Genomic DNA, 24,936 nt, shown 5'->3' on the forward strand with positions numbered 1-24,936 from the left:
AGTATAGTTTATCTTGAACATCTTCTTATACTTTTGAAAAAGCATTATTGCAAAAATAGAAAATTCTCCAAATAATTCTCCAAATAAACAGCAAATGTTATCGCATCTGAGCTTAAGAATTTAAAATTGGTTCCAGTGATTCAATTATTAATTTCTAAAGAAAAATTTGAAATTAATACTAATTTCAGGGCTGTAACTACTAATGGTAGTTAGAACATTTTAATATCTGATGTAAAGATAATTTTGGAAATTGAGGAAGTGGTTACAAAACTTTTTCAAAATTCGGAGGCGAGTGAGTTTATCGTAACACAGTGAGCTCTTAATGACCTGAGCCGATCAAGGGGGCATTAGGGCAGTCCCTCGAGTGGGAACCCAGCTTGTCTGGGAACCACGCTCTTGCTGCTGTCTCTGTGGATCTTTGCCTCAAGAGGTCAACCCTGCAGGCAGCCCTTTCTCCAGGAGCTCACCTACTCTCCTCTCAGCCCTGCCCACTGCTCAGGATGTGCCGAACTGAAGGCACCAACCTCACAACAGGGCTGCGGTCCACAAAGGCCTGGCCCCAAAGAATGGAGCTGAAGGATATGACAGCCCGCCAGGGGGAAAGAAAGGCGCTTTTAGAAGGGATTTATGACTGAGGACCAAAGTGATAAGAGATGTAACAATGGTGAACGAACAGTAAAATCTATAGCTGCACAAGGCATTGGAACAGCAATGATCTTTCTTAGAAATGTTAGAACTCAGTTGCACAAAAGGAACAAATATAATCTAGGATTTGATTGAAAATACCTGAGAAGTTATTTTTCTCTAGGCAACAAAGCGTTGTTTCCATTTCTAGCAAAAGTTCATCTATGCCTAATTTCATTTCTATCTTTATTTTTAAAAAGTAGACTTTTAACAAAACAGACAACAAAAGAATTAGGGGTTTTAATGTTGATCATATCAATTTATTACTAATTTTGGTCTTCCCATTAGTTTCATAGAAAAACAACAAGTTTCTCAGTAGTTGGTACAAGTAGCTTTTAAATAGAACTTGGGCAAAATAATTAAGATAGAAACCATAAATAACCAGAAAGTAAATGAAGCAAAATTGTCTACTGAGAAGTTCACCCTGAAGTATATTAATATTTTTCCATAAATCTTTAGATTGTTAAAGTAAAATTATCCTAGTCTAGTATATTATGAATCATTATAAAAGATTCCAGTCTTTAAAAATTATGAAAGACTTCAAGATCTCCTTATGGAGTTAAGAAATGTCAGCTATTATGCTACTGGTCAAGTTTGGTCTGTATTTTCTGGGCCTCTTCAGGCCAAGAATAGCAATCAGGAAGAATCTGGTCATAATCAGCGCTATACATCTGCGAGCGGACAAATGCTTCCTTGTTTGGGGGCTCAGGATAAACTGTGGCTGTCCTTTCTTGGTATGCATCTTTCACAATCTAGAAATAAGAAAAGAATATTATTTCAATAAATTGAGATGATGGTGAGCACACAGAAGTTTTTATCTGTTTCAAAAAATTAATTCATAATTTACATCTTGTCTATTTCCAAAAAAATAAAGTTGTATTATAATAAAAGCACTCATACACAAAGAAGATATAAAATGAAAATGCAATTGTAGATCATACAGGAAGAGGAGAATTTGATATCAGCAACAAAGGAAAGAGGGACTTGTAGAGATTTATTCAGATGTCTTCATAACAGGATTTCTCAGATAAGCCAGTGGCAAAAATCTTGAAATGACTTCACTGATAGTTAACTTGAACTAAACACCTTAATATTCCTGTGAAGTTTGAACTTGGATACCTTGTAGTTTCAACGATGCCTGTTCTGACCACAGCCTCCTAAAAATCCCTGTTTATCCCAGGGTCTCCTGACCTGCTTGCCTCATCAGTGGGACCCCAGCGGCAGGCTCACGGCTCTGGCCAGTATCACACAGTCTCGTCTCCATTTCTTTGCATCCCACTCAGCATCCTAGCCCTGGTCTGGAAAACCCTCAGTGCCAGCTTTCTCTGTTCATGGCTGTCTCCTGCGATGCCACACTTTTCCTAACCTTACTTGGGCCACTGTGGCTGCACATTATGCTTTTATCCTTGTTTAAAAAAAAAAAAAAATCTTTCCCTCATAGTTCCCACAAGCCAATGTTAAACTTTCCCCTGTCACCTCCATTTGAGGCTCCGCACTCTAGTAAGAAAATTCCAACTAATCAGAGAAAATGGTCTCAATTCCCTTTTCATCAGCTCAGACTATCTCCTCTATATCGTCAAACATTCTCTCTTTTCCTATTTTCTTGAAGAAAAATGAATTCTCCCTCTTGTCAAAATTAATCACTCCAGAAGTGCTCTTGAATTCACTCCAGTTTTAAAAAAGCAATCACTGAAGAGCTATTTGTATGAGAGACTTATCTGGATAATACTGCTTTTGAAGAATATTAGAATGATTGAGTTTCTATTCTCAATGTAAAATTACGCATTTATGAAAAAGTACGGTTATAAAGACTGTGCCATATTATGGAGAAATGTTTATGAAAAAAGCAGGAAACAAAAGCATGATGTACTATTATACATTATTATAATGATGTTAGAAAAGAAAGCAAACAAAAACAAAGACCGAAAGCAAACAGTCAAAATGATAATCACACTGTGAAACAAGAGTATCAGGTATTTTCCTCGCCTCTATTTTCCATACTGCTTATAATGTATTACTATTTTTTAACAGCTTTTTTTGAGGAATAATTCACTGACCACAAAATTCAACAATTTTAAGTATACAATTTAATTATTTTTGTAAATTTACAGAGTTGTGCAACTGTTAGCACATCCAGTTCCAGAATATTTCCATCACCCCAAAAAGATCCTGGGCCTGATTGCAATGGCTCGATCACTTTTATAATACAACGTGTTGCTTCTTCCCTGACACGGGCGATGTGGAAGTTCATTCCTCATTCTGCTCCCAGGACACACGACGTGCATAATCCTCTCTCTCAATGAAATCTCCACCCTCTCCTTCTTGTCAATGCCACGCTCCCGGGAAGAGTGGAGTACATTGTGTTGCTTTCCTAACTCTCCCTGGACTTCTTAACTCTTGTACTACTGAAATTGCTTTTGTAAAAGTTTCTGATAACTTCCTAAGTACTAAATAAAAGACTTCACCTGTTTTTCTCACTGGGATTTGGTTCTATTAATCACAACTTCCACCCCATCCTGAAATTGTCTCCTTTCTCATTCCTGACATGCTGCTTACTTCTTAGTCTCTTCTTAAAATCCTGATCACGTCCCTTCCTGACTGGCTTCTTTCTTCTGTCTTCTAGACAGAATAATAAACGATGTTCTATCGTCAGTTTCCTTCCTTTCTACACTTGTTCTCCTGGTACTCCCAACCACTCCTGGAGCTTCACCTCTTGACGCACACAGACGATTTCCACATCTTTATATCTAGCCCTAAGTTTCGGTCACTTCCATTTACATCGTAGATGGTGCATTTGAATGCGCCATTGATACCTCAAACGTGCAGTCCACTTAAATCATCTTCCTCCCTGAAGTAGATTCTTTGTCCTGATTTCCTGGTTTCTGTCTATGCACTCAGCATTCTTTCATTATTTTAAGTGTAATATCTGAGTCTTCTGCGCTCCCCTGCTGTCCTGCTCTCTTACTTTCTCTAATCATATGCTAACTCCTTTTTCTTTAAATCTTCAAAATGAACTTAAGATGATAATGTGCTATTCAGTGCATTAATAATTCAAACTAATTACAAACTAGTAGATACAAATTAGGAGAAAATACAAGCATACTCTTTCATAAATAATCAAACATTATCTAAAGTCTTTTTTTGAAGTATTATTTGGTTTTTGAAGCATCTACCATCAACCAACAAGATAAATAATGACATATAAATCCTAAATGGTGTTGTTTTGATAAACTTGCTAATAGCTTTGATTTTCAACCAGGAACAATTTTGTCTCTGAGAGGACACTTGGCAATGTCTGGGGACATTTTTGGTTGTCACAACTGTGCAGAGGCTCCTGGCATCTAATGGATAAAGGTCAGGGATGCTGCTAAACATCCTACAATGCCCAGGACAGCCCTCACAACAAAGAGTTATCCGGCCAAAATGTGCACAGCACTGAGGTTGAGAAACCCTGCTTTAAATGTATAACTACTTTTATGGGCTGACCTGTATCACGCCAAAACTGTTGAAGCCTCAACTCCCAGTGCCCCAGAGTGTGACTGTGTTTGGAGACCGGGCCTTTAAAGAGGTAATTAAGTTAAAATGAGGCTGATCAGGTGGGCCCTAACCCAAGCTGGTTCGTGTTCTCATAAGAAGCATAAATTTGGACACTCACAGAGACACCAGGGAAGTGCACGCACAGAGGAAAGACCACTTGGGGAGAGAGTGAGAAAGTGGCCATCCACAAGCCAAGGAGAGACGCCCTGGAAGAAAGCAGACCTGATGACCCTTTAATCTTAGGTTTCTAGCACCCAGAACTGTGAGAAAATAAACGTCCGCAGCTTAAGCCCCCCAGTCTGTGGTATTTTGTTACGTCAGCCCTAGCAAACTAATACAACTATATTGCCAAAAAGTCCATCTCTCTCTCACCTTAGTTACAGAAAATTTCCCTGCCTTTAGGTTTTTCTCGGCTAATTCCTTCAACAGCTCATCTGCCACCCCAACAGCTTGGAGTTCTTCGCCCTCGTTGTTTTGCCTCCTGCAGCATCTTCAACTGTGATCTTTAGGATGCTGTACATCATGGAGACAGGGACGAGGCAGGTGGTTCAAGGTCTACATGTCACTCTACTATACCTGTGATATTTTGGCCACTATCACAAGTGTGATATGGAAAGCACTAACTAAAAAGAGGTGATGTGGAAGAAACCCAGCTGAAAGGAAACCCTAAGGAATTATGTAGATTATGAGAGAGAAAAAGCATGACAGGGAAATGAATGATTCAACCCAATTGTTCCATTCCTAAGGAGCTAACAGATTTCCAAAGCTCTGCTGAGGCACCAGGCCTCATTTCTCTAACTTCCGACATAATAAGTTGATACAGATATTTCAAGGAAGTGGATTATTAATACCTAAAAATGCATACTTAGCAGCAGAAGGAAGGAAAAATAATGAGGTTTGAAAAAGAGTGGTTTTACCTTTTCTGCGATTTTCAGAGAAACATCTCTGATGGTGTTCAAAGGAGGATAAAGCCGGCCCTCTTCCAAGTGCTTATCTGACACCTGCTGAGCTATAACCTTAAAAAGAGAAAGACAAAAATGTTTATGCTTCACACAGTACAATGGGTGGTTATGAGGATCCCTCAGGGAGCAGTCACCTACAGAAGCCGATCACATTAATGTGACCATCCACTTTCATGTCTCCTCTTATCAATGGAGAAACCGAGCCCAGAGAGGTTTGGTGAACGCTGGGGTCACACAATTAGTGAAAAAGATGGGGACAGAATCCAGGTTTCCTCTTAATCCAGTTCCTTTTCTACTGTACCATGAAATGCTGGCAGCTCTCTCATTTGATACACTGGAGGAACAGGGAAAGAGGAGTAGGGAAGGAAGAGGGGGATGGCAGAAGTGATGGAGAAGGATCCCGAATGGAGAGGAGGGAAGGCGTGCCAGGCTGGTGATGCCGTTCCACCCAGCTCACAGGCTCCTGCGCAGGAGGCAGGGCAGGAGGCTGAGAAAGCCATTTCAGAGTCACATTGCAAGTAGGGTTTTCATTTCCTTTTTCTAGTGGTATTGATAAACAAGTGACGTACATCACTGTGTAAGTTTAAGGTGTACAGCATGTTGGTTTGATTTACAGATATTGTAAAACGATTACCACAGTAGGTTAAACTAACATCATCTTCTCACACAGATACAAGAAAAAGAGAAGAATGAAAAAAGGAAAAAAATTTCTCCTTGTGATGAGAACTCTTGGGATTTTGTCTCTTAACAACTTTCCTCCCTATCATACAGCAGCGTTAACTATGGTCACCATGCCGTACATTACATACCTAGTACTCATTTACCTTGTAACTGGAAATTTGTACCTTTTGAGGATTTTAATTTTACACAGATTCTGGGCTGAGTCACCTAACTAGCCTCACCATTTGCTGTCCTCAACCATTCTCTATTTCTAATTCGAACGGTACTTAAGTTCAAGCATACCTCAAAATTTGCTAAGAGGGTAGATCTTATATTAAGTATCTTACCAAACACACACACACACAAATACACAAAATCATAAAATAAGGTAGCCAAAAATTTGGGGAGGTGATAGATTTGTTTATGGCACAGATTGTGGTGATAGTTTCACAGATGTATAATTATCTCAAAAGTCATCAAATTGTACAATTAAATATGTACAGCTTTCTGTATGTCAATGAAACCTCAATAAAGTGGCTTTAAAAAATGAGACAAACTGACATGAGAGAGCCAGATTTTGGACTTTGCCACAGAGGGTTTTATGGCCTGAAATAGTGGAAAGTTAATAAGAGAGATGCTTGCTCTTTTCCCTACGCTTCCTTCCCATTTCTAACGCATTTCAGGAGGTAGCCTTGATGAGAAGGGGCAGAAGGTTCTCCAGAGCCTTTCCCCCAACCATCAAGGTGCTGGTGTCGGAGTAGGAAGAGTCACAGAGCAGACGGCTCTCCCCGACCTGTACTGAGGACTCTTATCCTGCAGGAAGAAGAGATGATATTTGAATTGGATGCAAATTTTGAACTGGAGAGATATTTCATTATTCTCCACTGACATATCCCCAGCACCTAGAATAATGCCTAGCACATGGCAGATACTTAATTAGTACTTGTTAAAAGAATGCGTGAATTCAAAATGAACTGAAAGTTACTGAGATGCTATTAAGAGAAAGAAAAGGGAGATTTGATGGAGAATTATTTAAAACAGTGATTGAGACAAAATAAAACCATTTTATGTTAATTTTCCATTGAATTTAGGCCACTTAAAAAATCTTGTTACTCCTTGTTGTTCTGCAAAGGATTTGTGGCAGATTTAAATCAGCTGGCGTTTCTTAGATGTTAAAGCAAAAACTCTTATGGATAGCTGGTATTGTTATTTAACTGGATGAGAAGAAAGGAGCAGCACAGTCTCAAAAAGATGTAACAGTATGGTGGCTGAGAGCTCAGGCTCTGACGTGAGGTGGTACACATTCAAATTCCGATGGCACCCATTACTATTTGTTTGAATTTTGGCAAATTAATTAACCTTTCTAAGCCTAGTTTTCTCTTTGGTGATGCAAGACTACTAACAGTTCCTAATTCATAGGATTAAATGAAATGAGTGCCAGTAAAGAATTAACCACACTGTCTGAGAAAATAAGTGTTCGATAAATCTTAGCTATTTCATTTTGAAAAGAACAGGTAGGCAGCCAGCATGGAGAGTGGGAGTAAAATAGCTTTTTGGGTCACATCCAGCTCTACAATGTATTAGCTTATTAGCTATTTGATTTGGAGGCACATTACATAACCAATCAATTTCAAGTTTTTAAAATTTTGTGTATGAGATAATACGTATATTGCTCCAATCATATTGGCACGTTGCTGGTATCCAACATCATTGTTTTTTCTCTAGTCATTTTAAAGAGACTGAAGATAGTCAGAAGATGGCTGAGTAAAGAGGAATCAGTCTGAATCTTTGCTCTCCACGTATGCCTGTCATGCAGAGAGGGAGCCAAGAAAGGGTGGAACAAAGCCAAGTAGCAAACAGGTGACCACAGGGAGCCTACTGTTAGACTGAACCTGAGGGAAAAAGGAGAGATTATACAGGAGTCTTACTCTCACTCTCACGGACTGGCTCATTCGCTCAGAAGCTATTTGCTCCTTCTGATATACCATCGGTATATCTCTCTCTAACTACATCATGGCTGCTTCCAAATACGCTCTCTTTGCTTCATTTTGACAATGTTACGGCAGCTGGATTTTCAGTTATCTAGTGACTTAAATGAGTCAAACCTTCCTCCAGATGCTGCTGTCAGTGCTGATCACCTCCAGGTCCTCTGGGCGGATATCAGAAAGGGATGGGGCGAGGCAGAGGAGATGACACAAAGCAGGTGATTCTCGAGGAGAGGTGTGATGGGAGGCCAGGGTTTGCCTCCCAGATGTGGACAGGTGGAGTCTGCTCCCAGGCTGCTGTACAGACCACACGGGGTCAGGAGGGCTGACCCATCAGAGGTCCAGAAGACTGCCCAGAGTACCAGGAAAGCCAAATATCTCTTTGTGACATAAAAATGTCCATGAATAGTCTTCTTGTGGATTGGGACCAATCCACAAGATTTCTAGTTCCACAAGAGATCCAACTAGTATTTTGACAATAATCCTAAAAGTTATTAAATTTGGGGTTGCCAAACAAAACAATCTACCTAGATCTCTCACATGTTACTTTTATTAACCGTAAAATATAATCTAGACAAGATTTCTTCCGTTTGGGGCCTTCTAGCAGTGAGTGTCTATGGTATTGTATTTATTCTCCTTGCTAAGGTATATGACTAGCTCTATTTAATTCAATTCAATAAGTATTATTAAGTTTCTGTTATGTGCTTTAGTACTGTGCTAGGTGCTACTGGTGTTTTTGAAAGAAGTACATGGAAGATGCTCTGTCTTTAAAGAAGATAATTTACAATTTAATTATAAGGTAACACTTAATTGTTTGAAACATAAAGCTCTCAAGAGCAAAATACAACTAGTAATAAAATTAAATGTCAAAGTGTTTGATAAAGACAGCCATGGCGTAGGAGAAAGATCGAGATGAGTCAGAGTAGAAAAGGATTCAAGGACAAGGTGGGACTTGAGCTGTGACCTGAAGGATAGGCTTAGATAAGCAGAGAATAATTCCCAGAGTTTTCCAGGCAGGATAATAGAGCAGTTACGTGCATATGCATGTGTGTTACAAGGCTTCGGGATGACGGAAAATGAAAAGCTCAGGCTTCGAAGCTTTGGTGCGTGCTTGGAAAGAGGATTACTAGTAGAAACGGGAATGCTGAAGGTGAGGGAAGCTGAGAAGTATGGTTTTACATATCTTGTGTTTAAGGAAACATCAGGGCATTTCTGTGGAAATATGCATCAAATAACTGGAGATATAGTAAAAGATGAGAATAGAGATACACAGATTTGGCCACTGCTAGAATGAAGATAATGGAAACAAGAGAATGGATGAGATCTCTGAAAGCATTAAAAAATGGAAGAAAAAGCAAGGACCAAAAAATGAACGCTAGAAAAAAGCTCTTAGTTACAAGGGGGGACATGAAAAGGAGACAAAGAAAGCAATGAGATGGTATGAAAAACAGGAACGTTGTATTGAAGCAGAAGAGAAAAGGAGTGGAAAGGCAAAAGATCTAGCCAGAGAGATCACTAGCTAGATAAGAAAAATCACATTTTATTTTTTTTCTTCAAAGCTTTTTGGTCATGAGTATTACTTTTCCTGGTAGTAAGTGGAAAGTTTTTCTCATGAAATCTGTCACTAGATGGTGCTGGAGTTATTTAGGAAAGAAAACACCGGCTACCACAAGTAAAAGATCAGTCTTTTTCTTCTTATGTCTCTGCTATAAAAGACAATGGTTACACTTTCCTTAATGTAAGAACTTTGAAAAGCTCTCAGTAATTAGACATCTACTTATGTTTAACAAAGTTTTTTCAAGTTAAAGAAACTCAGACATCAGCTGTCATGCTTTTAACACAGCGAGGGGAAAGAAAAGAGGAGAACATAGTTTCCAGGCATCTGTTCCCACAGAATGACACCAAGTGTTAACACTGGGTTACACTCCTTTAGATCACACCAACAGCGTAAGAATCTTTGTCTATGTTCTTAGAGTTCCTCTTCACAATGGGAAGAATAACATGTTTGCATGATGAAATATTGGAATATTAATTTTCACATGGTTCAGTTCAGTTATAATGTTGTACAGTAGTTTAACTTTAAGAGAAGAAATTCACTCCAATTTCTCATTCATGAATTGCATCCTCTTCAAACATGCTACTAACCAGACGAACATTCTGATTACCAAAAGCTTATGACTTCATAAATATATGTCCACTCACTGTATCACCCCCCTGAGGCTTAGCAGGCAAGGGGAACTGACCGGAACCTGAAGTTCATGGCACCTCTTGTGCCATGAGTAATAAAGTCCTCTGTCTCTGACCTAAAAGTCTTATGTCTTCTGCCAGCATCTATGAAACTGCGGCAGGCTAACTGGTTAGCTTGCAAGTAGGGTAAAACTTCAGATCCTTCACAGTTCTTAACAGCACCAGCATCCCTAGTGGGTCTGCTCTGTCCTGTTCTGAGACTCTTTCCTGCGGGCTCACACTAGAGCTCACTTCTGTCCTTTTAATGACTTTATAAACACTAATTCCCTGTCTTAATTTCTTTTCTGTTTAAAATACCGGAGCAGTTTCTGTTTTCTGCACTGAACCCTGAATGATAAATACTGCTTCGCTATACCAAATCCAACTTTCATTCTAAATCTTCAAAATGCCATTATTTAGGAAGGTTCTCAATGGACAAATATTTATCACTTAATCCATGATTTGGAAACAAAATTTTTAATTGTCTCATTCCCATCACAGAATTTGATTGGAAGTGTGAAGATTAAAAAAAAAGAGTTCCTTTTAAGAAATCAGAATGCAACTTTTCTGCTGGATGCTGAAGAACCGTCTCCTACTAGTGACGCAATACAAGCCTGCTACCCACCCCTCGTTATCCACTGAGAAGGAGTTTCTCTTCTTTGGACTTTATACCTTCTAGGGAGTGAACTGAGAGGCTAGATAAATACAACATTAGACAACCTACACTAAGCTCATTTGGTATTTTAGAGCTTTGGTGAACTTAAGAGTATTTTACAATACCTCAGCAGTAGTGAGAAAAATCTTATCCGTGATATGCCTCAATCCACATGCTACAACACCAAGAGCAACTCCAGGAAACACGTAGGAATTGTTGCCTTGGCCAGGATATAGGGTCTGTCCACTTGGAAGAGTGACTGGATCGAAAGGACTGCCACTGGCAAAAATTGCACGCCCCTACAACACAGACACACAACTTTAAAAAGAAGCAAGAAATCTTAAAACAAATGCATCATAATAGAACCACCCCATAGTTAAAGTAAAGAGTATTTAGAAAGAAGCTAATTTTTCATTAACTCTCAAATAAGTCTGAGCAAGCTTTTATGCTGTCGGCAATGAGCTCCGGAGTGGGTGATTATTACTGCTCTCTGTCTTACTCTCTACTCCTACGAGAAGTGTGCAAAGCCCATGATACCTGAAGACCACCACTCTGTTCTCTGCAGTGGTCCAACCCATAGGCCTATCAACCATTTCTACATAGGCTTCCAATTATAGACTTCTGAAAATAAAAATGATAGGTTATTATTAGAGTATAGGAAAGAATGACATTTTAGGTTAGAGTTTGGGGATCAACACAATTCAATGTAACTGTTGGGACAAATTTTATATATTTCTATATTGTAAAGAATTAAATGGAAAATATATGGGAAACAAACTCATTAGCACCAGTAGGATTAACAGGAAGATTAAATTATCAATAATTGTCAAAAATCATGTTTATTTTTTTCCTAATCTTCATATTTTGTCATAATGTTTTTGAGGAACCTCACGTATTACATGCTTTAAGATGGCATTAACTTAGGGCCTGTTCGCTGCTGTGTTCCATCCTGCTGATCAAAAGGGGCACGTCTGTGTGATCTGAGGGTGAGAGTGCAGAGGCACGAGAGCGTTCAGCCTCTAAAACAGGAATAGGAAACTCTCAACAAATAAAGCATCACAACCGAAAAAATGCATCTGAAAAGCCGAACGCACCAAACCCCCAAGCACAGTTGAAATGATGATATACTGGGTTATAACTTTCATCTCTCGTACATCTAGAGTCTAAATCCATTATGATATTAATAATATTAACTTATTCACTTTTGTAAGATGCCACAACGTGTATTTTATATAAAGGTAAAGTTGTATAATATGATTCAACCTCATTCAGGATATAAAAAGATGAGAAAGAAAATAAAAATTCTCATCTAGGTGTCTTAAGATACTGTTAGATTTGGCACAAAACTTTTTGTTTTCAGACAAGTCTGATACCTTTAACTCTATTTAGCAGATAAAATGTGTTACTGCAAGCAACTTTCTAAAGTAAATAAATTACTATTTGATACATATTTATATATGTTATTTGATATATATATATATATCTTTGAAAATTATATTTGAGAAGAGACCTGCAACATTATGTACACACGTTACCTCTGTATCTCCTTCCCCTCCTCCACACCCACTCCTCCCGCCTACCATTTTATGACCAAAAACCGTCACATTTTATGGAGGAAAGGCAGTAAACAGATGAGAGTTAGCTAAACACTCTCAGGCATATGGATTGTTAACATGGAGAAGGAAATTTCTCCAAACCATTTTAGTACAATTATAGTTGTGCATGGTTCAATAATCTTTTTGCAGTTTGTATTTTTAACCTTTCTCAAGGACTTTTCCCTGTGCCTGTAGCAGCAGAGATTCCCGCTCAGCGAGCCTGTGATTTTGTTTTCTTGTTCTGTAATCCTGTGGCTGAATTAGCGTTTAAATTTTCAGCCTCAAAATTACTTTCAATTTTATGTATAAGAGCAGGGAACATTAGGCAAGATGACAAAAGAGTTCAGTCCATTTATATCAGACACTTTCAAACTTAAAAACACAACTCTATAAATTTGGCTACAGGTGAGTCTATAAACTCTTGAGGCCTATTGACATATCCCAAACAAAATAACTACTTAAACATTTATTTATCGTGTGCCTCCTATGTTCAACACACCATGCTAAAGTGTTGCTATTGCTCAGAGTGTTTTTCTTCCTTTAAAGATTTAAGGACTCCTGAAGAATGTGGGGCAAATTCCCCAACCTAGAAATGGGACAAAAATTTAAATTATTGAGAACATTGATGGCATTCCAGATAAGAGAGATAAACAATGGAGTAGCTCCTTGCCAAAATTTTCTTAATTCATTAATTCAGTAATAAGCATTTAAGGACATAATATTAAAGACGTGGAACCATCAAGTTCTGATTTGTGCAGAATGACATAACTTTGTGTCCTGTTTACCTTTTCTAGTTCATTTCAGATTTATTTCCAAGATAAAAGTGTTAGATGCATATGACTCAATCTCTGTTTTGTTGTAATGACATTTTCAAGCCTTTGAAAAAAGGCCCTTGTCAACATATCAGTCAAATCTATACTAATAGAAACATAGTATAAAATGTCACTTTTTTTTTTGAGGAAGATTAGCCTTGAGCTAACTACTGCCAATCTTCCTCTTTTTGCTGAGGAAGACTGGTCCTGAGCTAACATCCATGCCCATCTTCCTCCATTTTATACGTGGGACGCCTACCACAGCATGGCTTTTGCCAAGCAGTGCCATGTCCACACCCAGGATCCGAACCAGCGAACCCTGGGCCGCTGAGAAGCGGAAGGTGTGCACTTAACCACTGCGCCACCGGGCCGGCCCCTCACTTTTTTGAAAAGAGTAAAGTATTGAAGCTTTGAGGACTCCCACCCCAACCTGGCTGGATGTCAAAATAGCAGCCCAAATGCTCCACCCATGGCATCAAAATCCAAACCCAGGATTTAGCAAAGCAAAAATAAGATTGCGGTTTTACACTGTATGCTTCAATGCTTAGGAATAGCTAGTTAAAGGCTATTTTAATAAGCATCTAGAATCAAGCTTTTTCCTTTTCCTTTCTAACTTTTATGCTTATCTCTTACATACTTCCAAAACACTAGAGGGAAATTATCAATAAAATATTACAAAGTTAATTGTTTCATTGAAGAAAAAGATTTATACAACAACATTCTAGAAAAGGAAATAGCTCTTATCCCTTCCGAACTGTTCACTTTTCTTCCCGTCTTGCTTGTGTAATTTTTTAAGGATAAGTGGTGAGCACCTTAGATACCCTAGGCTTCCCTAAAATGAATCAGAATTCAACGATAGAACATCAGTTATACTTCCGCTTTACCTGGGTTAGTTTATAGCACTGCTCTGCAGTACATTCTGCTTTGCTAGTTGGATTACTCAAAGCAAAAATAATAGGCCGTTCATTGAAGGCAGCCATATCTTTGAGAATTTGTTCTGAGAATGCACCACCAATTGCAGCAACTCCTAATGTAGAAATGAGAAACCAGTGAATAGGAATTGGTTCATTAATCCAAGGAGCCCACGTCCAAAAACTGATGAGACGTGTCAGGTCATTTTGTAATAAACCCTAAACAAAACATAGAACAGTTATATTAAAGTGACAAAATGAGACAAGTGTGTCAATGCCAACAATCTGTAGGGTTACAAATCCACAAGCACCTATTGAAAAATAACAGATATAACATTTGACTCATAATACATTGAGTTAGTGACCAATCACTGGGAATTTGATTGCAGGCATTTATATCAGTAAATTAAATGTGTCCAGTGTAAATTCTCTCTCTATAAACAATTCTATGAGTATATTTCAGTCTCTCAGGCTGTAAAGTAATTATGTTTTAGAAATCAGTGCTAACACTTAAGACAATGTCCAATTCAATTGTAAAACTGAAGGATGGCTCATTGAAAGAATTTTAACAGAAGAACAAAGCAATTAGCATAATGGAATAAAAAAATTAGAAATATTCCTGATAGAACATATTTTGTAAAAAACACCAAAAAAGGCTTACTATAGTTCCTGTCATGGAGTATTTGTTTTTGTTACGGTTATCACCATTATTCTCAATATTGTTATCTGTTTCACAAGAGCTTCTAGAAATGGAGTATGATACAAAGTAAGGGCTCACATTATATACACACAGAATAAGGGATGAAGTCTCATAATTTCCTCTGAGTTTTTTCAGCCACCTTAAGTTTGACCATATTAAACATCTTACCGCACACATGGAACGTGGAAGCTCCCGTGTTAAGTGCTGTGATGAATATGAGGATGTGTGAAATATGGTCCCCATCTCCAAGGGAGGTCTAGTTCAGCGTTTCTCAGCCTTGCCACTATTAACATTTTGGGTGGGATAATTCCTTGTTGTGGGGGCTTTCCCGCACATTGTAGGGTGTCGAGCAGCATCCTGAGCCTCTGCCCACTAGATGTCAGTAGCCTTCACCTCTCCGGCTCCCCAATCTCTGACAACCAAAAATGTCTCCAGATGTTGCCCAATGTTCCCTTGGGGGTCAAATAGCTCTCATTTGAGAACCATTGTCTATCTGCAGTAATTAAGCCCGGAAACTACTGAATATGCCAGGTACTAATAGGTTGACAGAGGCAGCAGAGAGGGCCACTCACTTCATTTGGGATCAGTAAGATTAAGAAGACAGCACCGAACTGACAAATCTAGTTGTTTATGAGGCACTGTTGCTTCAGTGAATATGTACTTTTGTTTGTGAATTCTAAAGGTTAGAATTTCAAAAAACTAAATAATGTCTCAAAAATCAGTAGTAAGAAAACCAATTAGGCCAAAATGGGGTGGAGGTGGGGTTTACGGGAGAGAGGGAAAACAAGAAGTTTACCTATGAGGACGGTTGGTTTTATTTCTTGAACAATGGCTTCTAGGTTCTTCATTTCTTCATGTTCATGGGCAAATTCCTCTTTCTCTCGTGTTAGGGCAGCACGTCCCTAAGTAAAGCAAATGAGAAGAAACGATAAATCTGCCAAACATATGTGCATCAAAGAAATTTCAGAATATTACACATATTACCAGAATTTATGCATAACATTTTTATGTATTAGGTGTTACAATCTTTTCTCCAATTATCAAAGTATTATTTCATTCATTCTTTCAATAAATATTTATGTCTTAGACAATGCTCTAGGCTATGGGTATATAACAGTGAACAAATAAAGTCTTTCCCTTATTTATTATTTAATATTAAAAATCCTAATTCTACAGCCATTTGTGAGGAACTGGCATTAACAAACAGTAATGCAAAATGTCATGTAAATAAAGATACTGTTACTCAACATTATTTGTGCTAATATAGGAGTGTCCTAGAATGTGGAGTTGACTTTACCCGCAGCACTCCCAGTTGAAGAAGATGGACTGGATGCCAGATCTATATCATAGTTTGATTTTCTGAATAAGCGCTAGCTTTATATGTTTTTATTTTTAATGTTTTGATTATGAATCTGCCATATGTTATCTAGGAAACATCTAATTATAATATTCTAGCTGCAAATTTTTAAGATTTTTACTAAGCTTTGGGTGGTGAACATGATGTAATCTACACAGAAATAGAAAAAGGTAACAATGTACAGCTGAAATTTATATAATGTTATAAACCACTGTTACCGCAATAAAAAAAAGAATAACAAAAAACCCAATTTTGACTACATAATAAATCACTACCTAACTTTATAACGTCCTATATGACTCAGAAGTTGTTTTCACATATTTCACTTGATCCCCTCAACAACTCTGAGAAGTAGGGCAAGTATAATGAGTCATTTTGTATGACAAACCAGAGGCTCTCAGATGTTAAGTGACTTGCCCAAGGCAGGTACTTTCAGTAGAAACTCGGTTTTTCAATAACATAGCACATTACAGCCCTGGAGAAAAAGCTCAAATAGTATATGCCAGATTGTCTGCCAATTGATAATCCTGAAAATGCTTCAATTTTCTAGTTTTAAAAGGTTATTATAATTTTATTTATTTTTAAAAGTAATATACGAGTCAGCATCATGGTGACGTGAGACGCTCCCTTAGTCTCTCCCTTTCAATCTACGACTAGTAAAACACCCATAACTCAACAAAGGTTCCTCTGCCCAACACACCAGGACTCTGGAGAGATCCACACATCTGTACATCTGAAGGTGGGTGGACTGGAATACACAGAGAAGGCGGAACTGGGGGATCAGTGGAAGCAGCGCCCACGATCCCAGCCCCCTGCCATGGCAGCTAAGCCACAGTCCCAGGGAACTCGGTAGCAGCAGTAGAAGCAGCGCACATGACTCCAGCCTCCTGGCCGCAGTGGTACCTGTGGCCACAGGGAAGTGGGAAGCAGTGGCAATGGGCCCCACCACCCCATCCCTCCAGCCTCGGTGGCACTTGCAACTCTGGGTTCCCCTCCCCCCATGCACTACCCCAACAACCCCAGAGGTAGTGGAGGTGCCAGAGACCCCGACCCCTACTCCTGCTGTGGAGGTAGTGCCCCTGCCCCAGGCAACCGCAAACGTGGTGGAGGCACCTGTCATCCCAGTGCCCCTAACGGCAACACCAGCAACCACAGCAACACCAGCAGCTGCAAGGTACCACTGACCCCAGTGGCATAAGCAGCAATGAGGAGGGTACTGGCGACACCTCTGGTAGAGGCGATGGAGGGTGGAAAGTGCCATTTCTCAAATACAGCCAGAGGCAGCTCAGGTCAAAGAAACCAATACCTTGTGCTATAGCAGACACCTCTTGAAAACAAAACAAAGGACTCTAATTAACTATCTGTTGAATTGTTGGACTCAAAGTAAACAGAGCTGTACCTAAATAAGAAAGGTGTTCACTGCTTCAAATCCACTAGGAGAGGACCAACTCAGCAAGAACCATGAAAAACCACTGTAACATGATATCACACACACAAAAAAGACAACACTCCAGAAACCCAACTTCAAGTCATGAAAGATTGTGATCTAACTGATAAAGAATTCAAAATAACTGTCAGAAAGAAACTCAATGAGCTACAAGAAAGTTCAGAAACGCAGTTCAATGAGCTCATGAATAACATTAATGAGCAGAAGGAATACTTTATCAAAGACATTGAAACTCTAAAAAAGAATCAAAAAGAAATTCTGGTGCTGAACTCAATAAATGAGATGAACAACACAGTAGAGAGCACTGGAAATAGAGCAGACTATATAGAAAAGAGAATCAGTGAGCTGGAAGACAGAAATCTAGAAATGATTCATGTAAAAGAGAACTAAAATTTTTTTAAAAATGAAAAAACTCTATGAGAATTATTCGACTCCATTAGAAAAGGTAACATAAGGATAATGGGTATCCCAGAAGGAGAAGAGAGGAAGAAGCGGGCAGAGACCTTATTTAAAGACATAATAGTTGAGAATTTCCAAACCTGGGAAAGGAATGAGATATACAAGTCCTCAAAGCTAACAAAACACCTAATTATCTCAGCATAAAAAGACCTTCTCCAAGACACATTACATTAAAACTATCAAAAGTCAATTATAGAAAAAGATTTTTAAAGACAGCCAGGAAAAAAAAGACAGCAACCTTAAAAGAATCTCCCAATAGGCCGTCAGCAGATTTCTCAACAGAAACTACACAGGCATGGAGAGAGTGGACTGACATACTCAAAATAGAAAGATAGAAACTGTCAGCCAAGAATATTCTACCTAGCAAAGTTATGCTTCAGATATGAAGGAGAAATAAAGGCTTTCCCAGACAAAGAAAAGCTGAGGGAGTTCATCACCACAGACCTGCCCTACAAAAAAAATGTTGAAAGGAGCTCTCCTACCTGAAACAAAAAGGCAAAAGTACATATATTAGAGCCAACAGCTTCCTAAGAACAGAATTCACCATTAGTCATTTCTGGGTTCTAAAAGGTTATTATCTTACCTTTTTTTCCTCACACATCAAAACATACTACATCTAAGACACTGTGAAAAACAATCTTATTAACACTAACTCGAAAAGACACCTGCACCCCATGTTCACTGCAGCATTATTTACAACCGTCAAGACATGGAAACAACCCTGTCTTGGATGGGCCCTGAAGGTATTATGCTAAGTAAAATAAGTCATACAGAGAAAGGCAAATACCATATGATCTCACTTATATATGAAATCTGAAAAACAAACCAAAAAACTGAACCCACAGATACAGAGAACAGACTGGTGGTTGCCAAAGGTGGAGGGTGGAGGCTGAGAAAAATGGGTGCAGGGGGTCAAAAGGTACAACCTTCCAGGCATAAAATAAATATCCTGGGGATGTAATGTTCAACATGTTGACTGTAGTTAAGAATACTGTATTGTATATTTCAAAGTTTCTAAGAGAGTAGATTTAAAAATTCTCATCACAAGAAAAAAATTTTGTAACTATGTGTGGTGGCAGATGTTAACTAGAGTTATTATAGCAAATATTTGGCAATATACACAAACATCAAATCATTATGCTATATACCTGAAACTAATATAATGTTATACATCAGTTATAACTCAATTTAAAAAAATCTCAATTAATTCATTCAGAATCAAACTTTAAGCTTGCTGTTTCATATTCAGTTCAGGAGAGACTATTCTAGTCTCTAGTAATATTAGGTTGAATATTGTCAGTCCATACTCTTGTTCATCATGTTATTAAAGAAAAAAATTAGTCAATCATATAAATTCATTTTCCACTTTTATCAGGAAGCAGCAAATTGTTCAATAAAACCTATCTACTATAGCCTCTTTAGAATTAGTCACAGATCTAACTGGACTGATTCTGTGAGTAAAGACTAAACATTCTTAAACAGTTCTTTTGTATTTATAAGATTTTAAAAAATTGCCTGTAATAATATAAAAAAAAACTATGACAACACTGAAATCTTTACAATTCTCACTAAATTGGGGTGGGGAGGGCTACCAGGTGCTCCCATCCTCACCTCTCTTGGCTTCACAGCTGGGAAATTTATTTGATTTACATATCTCAATCATAGAGATTAATTAAGCATCATCTTAACATGTAAAACGTGGCTAGGCTTAATGATAATTTATCAGTTGCAAATAAGAAAATACAGGTATTTGGCGTGTCACAGAATCCCCGCAAATATTTTGAGAATTCAGATTTTGACTTAAGCCCCAATTTGTCATCATCCCTTTCCTGTGTTATTGTTTTTCGCAATGTAACTTCACAGTTCCTCTCACAAAAAGCAGGGTATACTTTCCTACCCGCTGTCTTTGGATTTGAGCAAGTGGCTTGGCTTTGGTTAATAAAATGTGAGCTGAAATGAGAGTGAGCCAGTCCCAGGCTTAGGCCTTAAGAGGAACTGGTGCTTCCACTTGCTCTCTCATGCCTTGGCCATTTGCTTGAGAAGTGCATAACCTGGCTAGTCGGCTGGTCCAAGGAGGATGAGAGCCTTGTGAAGCTGACCTGGACCCAACCTGTAGCTCACAGCCACCCAGCCAACATCATCAGGGCTACCCCATCTGACCCACAGGTGTGTGAGAAATACATACTTATTGTTGTATGCCACTGAGATTGTGTGGCTTTTTTTTTTTTTGAGGAAGATTAGCCCTGAGCTAATATCTGCCGCCAATCCTCCTCTTTTTGCTGAGGAAGACTGGCCCTGAGCTAACATCCATGCTCATCTTCCTCCATTTTATGTGTGGGATGCCTGCCACAGCATGGCTTGATAATCAGTGCATAGGTCCACACCCAGGATCCAAACTGGCGAACCCTGGGCTGCCAAAGAGGAGTGCCTGAACTTAACCACTATGCCACTGGGCCAGCCCCAGGATTATGTGGCTTTTGATAACAAAGCAATAGCTGACTGATACAGGGGAGGACTTTAATTTTGATTATATATTCCCCCATTTCTTTCTGCTCAGTGTACCTCCTATCTGTTGCTTGGGAATAAAAGATTACTTTCCCTGAAATGATTTGATGAAAAGAATGCTCTTTCAATCCATCTGCTACCTCATCAACCTTATTCCTGCTGAGTTATTTGGCAAAAAAAAAATCTTGCCTTGTTAGAAAGATGAGAGAAATTTTGGTCATGGATAGGAATAAGAATTTGGAACCATTTGACAGTTACATTATTTAATTATCTAAATTATTTATGAACTATTTCTGGAAGTAGTATAAGCTAAAATTCATGACTCTTGATTCTCACAACAATGAAATTTCTAGGATGGGTACTAAACAAAGTTGTGGCTTGGGGAGACATATTTCCTGGGAATAATAACTTTCAGCTTCTAATATTCTAAACTAAACATGACATAGTTTTGACTTGTTGCTTTTTCCCAGAAACACATATAGTCAAATCGAAGCATAAGGCAAGAAATTAGACTAACATCTCTGTGAGGCCCTGTATGGCAAATACCGGGATTTCAAATGGCTTCTAGCATAAGCTTCTATACACTAGGCCTCAAGACTCTCTCACAGCTGGAGTTTCTGCTATAAACATAGCACTCACCAGGCTGATGCCTCTACAGGATCTTGAAGGAGAAATGCCCATCATGAAGTGGTGGCCATCTGGAGTGAGATGAGACTAAGACTACCTTCTGGCCAAAAGGATGGAGTGGAAGTGCTATGTGCAACTTCAGGGCTGTATCTTTAAAAAGGAAGGAGGCACAGTCCCCCAGTCCATTCCCCGCCCCCTCTCCCCAGCTGGCTGGGAGATAGTGAGAACTACAAAGCTTCTCTGCACCCAGAGATGGATGGTGGACACAGCCTGAGTCTCTGGTCTGCCTCCCTCTACACTGCTAGATGACAAAGAAATAAATTTTATCTTGTTTAGGTCACCATGTTTTTTGCGACAGCAGTTTAACCTAAAATCTAACTAATACGTATGGGTTTACACTAGTAGCCTTTTCATTTTAGATATCTGAAAATAGCACAGACACAATCAGGAGGAGACTTTGTCTTAACAAGCCCTTATCTTCCAGGATGGCCAGTGACCAAACCATCAAAACCAAGAAAAAGTGTTTATACCATTTTTAAAGATTAGTGGTAATACAAATTCTAGCATTTTCTATATTTAAACACTTATTTTTTATTTCCAATTAAAGTCCTGCTTACTGCAATTTAAACAATTTATTTTTGTTCATCTTTGTACCATTGCCCTTAAATAATCTTTAGTATATTTGAAAACAGACACTGAATCACATCTCTTTTCCCAGGTGAGGAACCCCAATGCTCTTAATCTGTTCTAATTGGACCCATCTTTCTTCCCAATAATCAATGAGACTCTGAACTCTCAGATGCTCTCGTCACACTTTAAATACCACAGAACTGAAATTTGTACTCCATCAAAGGAATAACCAATGTGAATATGGTCAAGGAATTACCGTACTTCCTAGATCTTGCTTTCAATGTTATAGTAATGCAGTCTAGTGTGTTTTCTTCTTTAATAACAGTAAAATACTATAATTAATCTTTACCCGTGGTTTACTTTGAAATAGAAAGCAGAAACCTCACTAAAAGAATTGTAAGAGAGAAGAACATTAAGATTTTTAGGATTATTAACAGAATAGGAATAGGAAATTCTAAAAATATTTTTAGGAGGAAAATATGCCACTGATTTGTTTATTTAAAAAAATGCCTGGGCTCACCAAACAATAAGATCGCACGCAATCCTTGGTAAAACAGCATGGTGCACCGCATGAAACAGAGGAATCAGTCGCTCACAGTGAAGGCTGGCTGAAAGCATCTGGGTGTTCCCAGTGTGTGAAAACAACTAGTTCTTGACCACTCGACCACTGACAAACAGCATGACAATGAAAGTAGATCCAAACTGTCTTTGGTCTATGTTTTAAAATACATTTACGTATGATCTCCGTAAGAATGGAAATCTATTCATTTTCATTAGATTACCAAGCCAAGAAGTAGCCTCCCACATGAAAAAACAAAACTAGCATAAGAGTGAAAGTCTTAGAAATTATTTTACTAGGCGGTGAAGCAACCAAATTCAACCTGGCACAACATGAATTGTACTGTGGCTTCAAGTAGCACGTAGACAAGAAAAGAGGGTCTAGTCCGTGTATATTGAATGTGGACCTACAAATCCATAATGTGGAATGAATTTAAAAGATGTTGAATAATCTCAAAGTGAGAGACATGATCCCCATTTTCTTAATTCAACGATTCAAAATATTTTCCTGAGTGTAGTATACCCGATTATCCCAAAAAGTAAATTTAAAAAATTTTAAATGCATTTTATAATGTTGTCCCTGCAACCGTTGATTGCTGATAATATATCATTAGTTTGTGATAAATTTTGTTGGCTAGGGACATGAATAAATAACTAATAGCAGAATGCATTCTAATAGGTAACAGCAAATAAATTTGTTACATCTGAAAACTTTTAATGATATTCAAAAAGTAAAGAAAAGCTTCCCAATTAAACACAGAAAATGCCATCCACAAATGCTAGAGACAGAAAATGGGACTGAAGCTTGCATAGCAGAGTCTTTAGGCTCTTGATCTTGGGCAAGTCCTTTGATACTTCCATGGATGTTGGTTTCTCTACCTAGAAAATCATTTGGATTGGTGACGATGACAGATGTGATGAACCAGATCTGTACTTTCCAAAGCTAACTGAGCACCAGACTCATCTGAGGAAAAACAAATTTCAGATATTCTAGTTTAATTCCAGGATGAGGCCCTGGAATCTGTGCACACACACACACACACATATACATATTTTTTTTTTGGTAAGGAAGATTGGCCCTGAGCTAACATCCATTGCCAATCCTCCCCTTTTTGCTTGAGGAAAATTAGCCCCGAGCTAACATCTGTGCCAATCTTCCTCTATTTTGTATGTGGGATGCTGCCACAGCATGACTTGATGAGCGGTGTGCAGGTCCATGCCCGGGATCTGAACCCACAAACCCCAGGCCACCAAAGCGGAGCCTGTAGAACTTCACCACTATGCCAGCAGGCCAGCCCTTGTGTGTATTTTTTTTTAAAGCTTCCCAGGTGATTAGCGTGATTAGCCAGTTTGGAGAGTCACTGCACTAAATGATTTATCAGATCTCTATCAGAAGCATTTTAAAGAATAAGTTGCATATTTTCCGAAATAGTATAAAATGATGAGTTTTAAAGAAAGAAAGCTACAGAATAATGTAAGTCAGCAATCACAGATTTCTAATACTGCTTTTCTGGCTGACAACCTAAGATATAATGAAAAATATTTAATGTGGTTTAAGCCTCCTAAGTTTCCTGGAATGAGAAGCAAATCGTAAAGAAGATAGATAAACACCGCATGAAAGGAAAAGATGTATGCTTTTATCATGAACGTCTTACTTTATTAATCATAGTAACAGCACTGGCAGCTCCCAGCCACTGAAGCCAGAACTTGGCCAGAAGACATCTGTCTAGTAAGAGGCATAAATTACCCAGTCTCACCCCCAAAGGCTGGATTCTTGGTGGTGACTTAGGAACGCAGAGAAAATACTGAAAGAAGGCCAGGAATCACGAAAATGGTAATACTAGCCTTACTGAAGGGCTCTATTTGCCAAAAACAGAAGAACCAAAAGACAAACATACAGATCTCCAAAGTATTTTCTACACCATTTTCAAAGCTGATGTGATGGTCTGGTTCAGATTTAAAAACTATTGGAATGCGACCTTCTCCAGATCTGGTAATATTAAGGCAACTGCCTTTACCTTTGGACTTCTATTTTCTGGACCAATGGCTCATTTTTCTCCTTTTTTCAAAATCTAATTTGGAGTCCATGCTCTTTATGCAAATCACTTCAGTTGGATACGGACATAGAAGATTTCTTTCCCCTTCATTCTCCGTTTTCAGGATTCCTCACTAGATGCTTTTTGCCCTCTTTGGGCAAAGTGCTCGTGGGCACTTCTTATCTCAGAAATCCCTAATTCTATGGTGTTTCTTTTTTTTAAGAGTCTCTAATTACACCAAATGTTTATGGATAGCTGGGAATTTCTTTTGAATGTTATTATTTCTTTAATCTCCCCTCCCCCCTTTATTTTGTGCCGATGGTTAGTACAGGATAGAAGACACAACCATTCCAAATTACTACCTTTTTCAAAAAGCACATATGGGGGCCAGCCCCGTGGCCGAGTGGTTAAGTTCACGTGCTCTGCTTCGGCAGCCCAGGGTTTCGCCGGTTCAGATCCTGGGCATGGACATGGCACCACTTGTCAGGCCATGCTGAAGTGGCATCCCACATACCACAACTAGAAGGACCCACAACTACAATACACAACTATGTACTGGGGGAACTTGTGTAGAAAAAGCAGAAGAAAAA

General features: G+C 38.6%; 1 protein-coding gene across 3 annotated transcripts in view; it reads right to left on the reverse strand.

Annotated features, from left to right (window-relative positions):
* Positions 1-915: 915 nt before the first annotated feature.
* The window catches only part of ME1 (malic enzyme 1), a 252,153-nt gene continuing 228,132 nt past the window's right edge, over positions 916-24,936 (reverse strand). For all 3 annotated transcript variants that reach the window (XM_070559076.1, XM_070559077.1, XM_070559074.1), the window contains 5 exons: positions 15,524-15,629; positions 14,001-14,143; positions 10,835-11,008; positions 5,139-5,237; positions 916-1,436 (listed from right to left, as the gene is read on the reverse strand). In XM_070559076.1, coding sequence (XP_070415177.1) covers positions 1,266-1,436; positions 5,139-5,237; positions 10,835-11,008; positions 14,001-14,143; positions 15,524-15,629 — 693 coding nt within the window. In that variant the 3' untranslated portion in view covers positions 916-1,265. The remainder of the gene's footprint in view (positions 1,437-5,138; positions 5,238-10,834; positions 11,009-14,000; positions 14,144-15,523; positions 15,630-24,936) is intronic.

This window comes from Equus przewalskii, chromosome 9 (genome assembly GCF_037783145.1).
Source record: "Equus przewalskii isolate Varuska chromosome 9, EquPr2, whole genome shotgun sequence".
NCBI lineage: Eukaryota > Metazoa > Chordata > Mammalia > Perissodactyla > Equidae > Equus > Equus przewalskii.